A 7,640-nucleotide genomic window follows, 5' to 3' on the forward strand; every position below is an offset into this window, starting at 1 on the left:
GCCAGCTAGACAGCGGGTGCACTAGTGCTCGGCGCTGACCCAAAGATCTCTGGAACGACGTGCTGGGCAATGTTGTGGATCTGGTCGAGATCCCCCTCAAGAGCACAATGCTCCAAATGGGACTTGGCCAGCTCCTCTATACGCCAGCCAAGCGTCGCCTTGGTCATCTCTAGGTCCCGCTCTAGCACCTCCACTTTTCCGTCTAGCTTTGCGAGAAGAGCAACGAGCTCAGAAATAGGCTAAGGGAAAAGCCAACACAACAAAAAACAAAAAGGGGACATACCGATGTGAGAAGCCTCAAGGGTGGAGAGATCCTCCGCTTGCCGAGCCACCTACTTGCGCAGCTGGGCCACCTGCTCACGTAGCTAGGCACTCGCGTCCTCCATCTCCATCACCTGGCCCTAGAGCGTGCGCATCTCTCGATCTGCCTCCGACCGGGCCCTCCGCTCCACCTCTAGGGCCTTCTCCGCCGACTCCAGGGTGGCACACTCTAGATCAAGGGCCGCCAAGGCCTCCTGAAGCACCACCTCGGTGTTCGCTAGGGATGCCCGCAACTCCACCTCAGTCTCTACCTGGTGGGCCCTTGCCGCCTTGAGCCCTTGCTCGGCCACAGTCGCCCGCTCCGCACGCTGCCCCTCCGCCCGTGCCATGGCCGCCTGGTCCCAGGACTCGCAGCAAGTGGACTCCACTCGATGCTCGAGCTCGGCCATCTGGGCGTACTCCGACCAGAGGAAGTGAGACTTGCGGGTAGACATCTTCCTTATCTCCTATGAAAGGTAAGCATGCTAAAAACAACCAACAAGGGATTTAGGGATAAAAGACAAGTACCAGAAACTCACCTCCGCCATGAGTTGCATGTCGCCCTCAACCAACTACCAGGCGAACAAAGCTCGCTTCTGGGCACTTTCAAGCTATGCGGTCAGCTTGGTGAGTTCTGATACCACGACGTGCCCTTGCCCTCCGAAGATGTCCCAGAGTTGACGCTCCCGGGAGTCCCGAAGGATGAACCGCGCGCTCACTGGGTGCTCAGGGTAGGGCCATTCTAGGTCACCCTCCGGCACTTCACCGGAGGGCTCAGCCTCTAACCGTGCCACCGCCAAGTCCCATGGTGACACCACCAGGCCACCAGAGGTCCCAGCCACCGACCGGACCACCGCCAGGCTCTGCGACAGCACCAACGGCTCCACTGTGACATCGCCGATGGGTTGCTGCAACGGCATCGACAGCTCCACCGAGACATCCGCCTCATCATTAGATGGGATCTCCACTACCTTGTCGACCTAGGCCGCCGCCGGGCGTTCTAACCCTGGCCTGGCCATGTCTTCCCTTAGCGCCTTCGGCTCCGACGGCAAGGGCGAGCCACGTGACCCTCTACCTAGCAAGGCAGGAAGCTCGATCTCCCTTGCCTCTGCTGTGAGAGTCACCTCCGACACCACCACTGCCATCGGCACCGGGATCGCCGCTAACACCGATGCCACAACCGCCACCTCTTCGACAGCCGAGCTAGAGGGCACCATCCCAGGAACAGAAGGTCTTGCCACCGTGACACGCTGTAGAACGGGCTTCCAGGTCTCCTACATGGCAGTTGGGGCAATACTCATCCCCGGCATCCCCAAGCCACTAACGGAAGGTATGGGTCAGTCACACTCCAACAAAAAGCTCAGCTAGCAAAAAACCAAAAGAAAATGGAGAAAGACATATCGGGTGGCGAGCGGCACAACTCTAAAGGCTGACCCCGACCTCGATGCGCCCACTGGACGAGGACCGCTCTCAGACTATGACCCGCGCCCCCTCAATTTGGACAGGGTCAGTGCCAACCCAACTTGCTCCTACTCGGCCTATGGATCGCCACGACCTCTGGCTCGGGGCTCCCCGACCGAAGCAGCGGCTAGGGCGTCCCCCGACTATGAGTCGCGTGTTGACCAGGCACCAGTCTGCCCCTCAGATCGCCTGAACTATTCGGCCGCATTCATGGCAGGCGGGGCCTCCTCCGGCCACAAGTTCGGCGTCAGCACCGGTCCCACCGCCGCACATTCGTCGGGCCACTCCTCGGACCGCCTGGCTCATCTAGCCGCGTCCGCCATAGGCAATGGTGGAGCTAGCAACACCGCCAAGGGGAGCGGTGACTGCATCCGCTTCACTACTCGCTCGCCAATGGCGTCCACGCTAGCCGCACGCTTCTTCAACGCAGGAACCTCCGCGCACCGTGTGGCCTCCTGCTCCCCACCAGCAGACGTTGCCGCGGGGTCGCGACGCACCACTGAGGTCGCGATGACCTCCTAACTCTCCTCCTTGTCGGAGAAGACCATGTCATCTAGATCCATAGGATCATCCGACATGAGTTCTGACTCGACATCGCTCCCACGTTCCCTAGCCATCACGCGTCGGGTGACCTCCTTCTTCTTCTCTTCTTTCCGCTGAACCTCCTTGGTTCTCTTCTTCTTCTGGGCGTCTGCCGCCTCCTTCTAGGTGGCCTGTCGTTCCCAACCTACTGGCCCCTTGGGAAGGTGCGGCCGGGACTTGTACCTCCCAAGCCCCTATGGAACAAATGAGCCAAAATCAAAAAGAAGAGGGGTAGAGGAAAAAGCACGAGCAAAGTGAGGGAGCATACCAGTGAGGGCACGATTAAGGCATTAAACGGTATGGGTTTTCCCACCACCGTCTCTTTAGGCCTCAGCTGCAGCACTTGATCGACGCGACTCTAGATTTTGTCGTTCGATAGCTCCTCTAGCGACATGCGGTCTGGGTTTGACTGGCCGTCATACTTCCACATCGGGTGCGTCCTCTTCGCCAACGGCGTGACCCGGTGGCGGTAAAGGGTGTGGAACACCCACACCCCATCGGGGCCATCCCTTATGAGCTTCTGGAGCTCCTCCTCGATGACCTCCACCTTGTGCCTCTTCGTATGGGCATAGCCCCACGACCAACTCTTCTGCTTCACCAGCCTCCCATCGGTAAACGCTGGAAACGGTGCCCCCGCTGGATTCCTAATGTAGAACCACTCCCCATGCCATCCCCGATTGGAATCACATGGGGAGTACATGGGATATGAGCCTCCCGCGCGTGGCTTCCTCTGCAGGGCGAAGCCTCCGACCAGAGCGATCTTGACCGAACTCCAGTCCGGCATCGCTCTCCCAGAGAAGAAGTGCCAGAAGAGGTCCACATGTGGCTCCATCCTGAGGAAAGCCTCGCAGACGGTGATGAAGCCAGCGATGTGCTGCACCCCTGTCGGATTAAGGTGCTGCAGTTCAAAACCCCACTCGTTGAGGAGCCCACGCAGGAACCAATGCACGGGGTGTCCTAACCCACACTCGTGGAAGGTAAGGAAAGACACCACCTCATCAGGATGAGGTTGCGGTAACTCCTCCTTCCTGGGAACCCTCAGTGCGCCACCTCCCATGGCGGTAGGAACCCCTTCATGATGAACGCCTCTAGCCCCAACACCCACATGGTGGACAACCTTCAGTCCAACATTCTGGTGAGTTCTCCTCTTCTCCCTCGCTCTCTCCCCCTTCCTTTCCTAGAAACCTCCACAGCTCTTAGGAACACTCTCGACGAGGAGGAAAACGAAAGGTGGCAGTGGCAGATGATGAATAGGCAAAAGAACGAGGTGAACACCCTCTCTCTTCTCCTACTTAAAGGAAAGGGGCAGCGGTTAGGAAAGGGCGTGCTGATCAGGAAGGCAAAGCAGCAGGGCGAGAAACTCTCTCTCTCTCTTTCCATTTAATGTAGATGGGATGCCCCCTAATCGATGAGACATGCCCAGCGCGACAAAATGGCTCCTGATCTGACGAGACACGACATGGACATGGCCCACCACTACCGCATGACCAGTCACTACTGAAGTGTCATCACATGCAGACAGCTCCCCATCTCCCTAGGCATGACCTAGAGAGATCCAACAACGAAGTCTCCACTAGGAGAGACCAACTGGCCTCCTGAGTCAATCGATTCACTTAGGATAAACACCTGAGATACAGGTCCTAGTCGGACAGGCGTTTCTGACTAGAGCTCTTTGAACCCTGTCTCTCAAGTCACCAAGGTGAGCATCTGTTCATTAATACATACGGTTCACACAAGGGCTAACCCACGATTGACAAGCGCAAGTACCAGCCGGACATCTCTGACTGAAGCTCTCTGAACTCTATCACTCTAGTCGTGCAGGCGTCACCACACAAAATCTCCACCGAGAGACAACCAGACCTCCCTGAGTCGATCGAGTCACCTAGGAGAGATCAACCGACCCTCCTGAGTCGATTGATTCACTCAGGATAAGCACCTGAGATACAGGTAGGAAGCGAAGGGGCACCCCATGCAGGCCATGCCGACTCTGTCTCGAATGACGAGCATGGGTTTCGGTTGGACATTTCTAACTGAAGCTCTCTGAACCCCATCTCTCAGGTCATCAAGGTAAGCATATGTTCATTAAACACAAAACTGTTCACGCGAGGGCTAACCCACGATTGACAAGCGTAGGTCCCGGACGGACGTTTCCGACTGGAGCCCGACGAACCCTGTCTCTCCAGTCTTCAAGGTAAAACACCATAAAAGCCCCTCTATTTCATTACAAATCATTCATACATCCATATGCGCATTCATCTCATACGCCTGAACCCCTCGGATGGTTAGGGCATGAACCGCCCGGGGGCTCGGGAACTAAGCATCGCACGTGCAGCGAAATGCACCAAAATGCTCCATGTTGCGCCACGAAGTGGTGGCTTGCCTCATTCGACATGAGCAACCAAACAGAGCCAGGGGAGAAAACCGTAGATGAGCACCGTGCGGCCTTTCGCTCGGTCTGGCAAACCAGGTCATCTCAACCTTCTCGTTCGATCCTAAACCTCTCAGGCCCACAGAATATCCATCGAGGTGAGGCCATTAGGCCACCTGGGTTGGTCAATGGAATGACCTAGGCATCTGCTGGGCTATAGGTAAAGGAGTAGTGGAATGCCACAAGAGGGCTATGCTGACCCCATCACGAACGACGGACCCAGATTCCACTCGATCACACCCGTTAGCAAGCTCACCGAGTTAGTCTTCAAGCCCAAGCGATCAGGACTGGTGACAAAACTCAGCCCCTCTGGTTGTGAGGAACCAAATGGGGTAGCACAAAAATGACTCACAGCCCCCATGAAGGCCCGACAAGGCTCGGGGGTTTAAATGCCATGGGACCACGACTCTGAATTCACGTCGATGGGATAGGCGACACCCGGATACGGCTTGGGACCATGACTCCTTAACTCGTGTCGATGGGATAGGCGACATTTCGCTATGGCTTGGGACCGCGACACCTTAATTCATGTCGACGGGATAGGCGACATCCGGCTATGGCTTGGGACCACAACTTCTTAACTCGCGTAACGGCTTTAGACGGCTTCACTAACTAAAACTAACTCTTTCGATCCACGGCAAGCACCGATGCCTGGGTCTACTCACGACTCCACCTTCCCTGATCCCATGGTGTGCACCGACACCAAAGATCGAACTCTGTTGCATCCGAAACTAAGTTATTTCCATTCACGGTGTGCACCGACGCCAGGGTTTGTTTCAAAAACTAAAAACTTCCTCATCCGGTCCCCGGCGCGCACCGATGCCGGGATCATTAAGTTCTATCTCAATCCAATCCCCACGCTTAAAAACACCTCGGCTACACAATGATGCCATGGTTAAACAAAATTCCGTCTCAAACTAAAAAACATGCATAAATGCCTGCTGAGACAACACCCCCAACTAGTTCAGCCTGAACCACCTGGTGCTCAGGGGCTACACCTACGGGTGCGCTTGCCGCACCCGCCGGCAAGACAAAAATCCCCTAGACAATTCTGTCTGAATCGCCTAGGGGCTTGGGGGCTCCTATTGGGTTCATAAACCCGAGGTCCCTCAGGGACCGGCTTCCACGCCAAGGCTCAGCCTAGAAGAATAGCCTTTTCTTCTTCTAGACCGGCCCAAAAGTCTAAAACTAATAGACCAGAGCACTCGTTTTAGGCCTAGGCCGCCTTCAGCCCATCTCTCCGACCGGAGCACTAGCTTAGGCTCAGGCCAGCTTCGAATGGCCTCTCCAATTGGAGCGCTAGCATCAGGCCTTGGCTGCCTCCGCACGGCCTCCACTCGGAAAGCCTGACCCGAGGACCGCCTTTGACTCTGACCCCGTGTCTCCGACCGAGATTCATAGAAATATACCGCCATCACTATTCTTTGACTGGCGCGCTAGAACTGACTGGGGACCATCCAACCGGGGACGCCCACTCAGAAAGAACTAGAAGACATGCGGAGAAAGGCAAGGCATGGCTCACAAGTCAACACCACTATACTAGGGACCATACCCTACATGAAATAGTGCTCTGCAGCCACCCTAACACAAAGTATTGTAGGGGCCGCTAGAAACTCCCATATAGTAAGCCCCCCACGTGTCTTTAGACATCGATCGCAGTATGGGCTCTAGGATCTACCATACTGAGTGAACATAGCGTGGCTCCTCACATGCCACCAGGCATCCAAAAGTATTTGCAGGTACTGGCGTCCATCCTTCCTGAAGAAGATATCTCAACCCCCCGTGCACATCTGACATCCTATAGCGACATCAACAGTATTGGGGGGCTTCAACCATTATCCAGTTTTCATCACCATAGGCAGCAAGACTTAGAAATATCTGTACTCTCCCCCTCTCACATGTAAAGCCATCCCCTTCATCTATAAAAGGGGATGCGCTCCCTCCCCCGAAGGGGAGATCGACTTATTCAAGCTTAGACTCACTAGATTGACATCAACACTCCCAACCGCAAGACCACCCAGTTCTGACCGCAACCCTTCCGGTTGGAGCCAACCGAACCTCTTGTACACCTCCTCCTTTCTCCTTCTCGTTTGTACCCCCACTACAAACTTTGAGCACCTAGGCTCAGGAATAAAGTCACCGATGGACCCTGACTGGACGTAGGGCACGTTGCCTAAACCAGTATAAATCCTGTGTCATTGAGTGCTAGGCCACCTCTGATCACAACATATAGCAAAACTACAAATATTTACTAGTTGGTCACTTTCTGCACTGACACAACATAAACACAGTGCTCCACCTTATGCAATCATCTATCAACAACAAAAAATATTTGTTGCCACCTACTATGGCTAGTGTGATAGGCCCACACAAGTCTACATGCACCAACTCTAGAGGCTCATCTGCTCTCTAATGTGTTGAGTGTGGAAAAGGTACTCTAGTCTACTTTGCAGCCAAGCAAGACTAACACACTTAATCAGGTTTCTGAACTAATGGTACACCACCTTGTTAGCCCACAAGATCACTGGCTCAGGTGAGTCAACCACTCACCAGTCTTGCCGACCACGGCCAAGCACGATAGACGTTGTCCGATCACACATTATGGTCAGAGGTAGAAGAAGGAAGGGAGAACAGAGCACACACACAATACAAGCACCAGCGTTGGCTTGAGCACTGTAGAGGAGATGGCAAATCTAAACTCTTTGTTGAGTTGCAGTGGCAAACTATATATACAACTCTCTTCATGTAGTCCTAGTATAGTTGCCCTGCTGCAACAGTGACTAGATAACACAGTAGGGCTGACTCTAGCGTCTGCTCCTGCTGTAGCAGTGAGGCAGGTGAGCTATTCAGCGCCTGCCCCTACAGCAGC

General features: G+C 54.9%; 1 protein-coding gene across 1 annotated transcript; it reads left to right on the forward strand.

Moving 5' to 3' along the window:
* Window positions 1-1,317: 1,317 nt before the first annotated feature.
* On the forward strand, window positions 1,318-2,283 carry LOC136495708 (uncharacterized). Its single transcript, XM_066491567.1, has 2 exons — window positions 1,318-1,630; window positions 1,979-2,283. Exons 1-2 carry the CDS (start codon window positions 1,318-1,320, stop codon window positions 2,281-2,283), a joined length of 618 nt encoding a protein of 205 aa, XP_066347664.1.
* The last annotated feature ends 5,357 nt before the right edge of the window (window positions 2,284-7,640 follow it).

Source organism: Miscanthus floridulus, chromosome 12 (assembly GCF_019320115.1).
Source record: "Miscanthus floridulus cultivar M001 chromosome 12, ASM1932011v1, whole genome shotgun sequence".
Taxonomy (NCBI): Eukaryota; Viridiplantae; Streptophyta; class Magnoliopsida; order Poales; family Poaceae; genus Miscanthus; species Miscanthus floridulus.

Bases quoted from the DNA above. Each gene is read 5' to 3' on its own strand.
- LOC136495708 (XM_066491567.1), top strand. From the start codon at position 1,318: ATGTCTTCCCTTAGCGCCTTCGGCTCCGACGGCAAGGGCGAGCCACGT. The intron at 1,631-1,978 runs GTATGGGTCAGT...CATTCATGGCAG, and splicing joins CCCCAAGCCACTAACGGAAG to GCGGGGCCTCCTCCGGCCAC.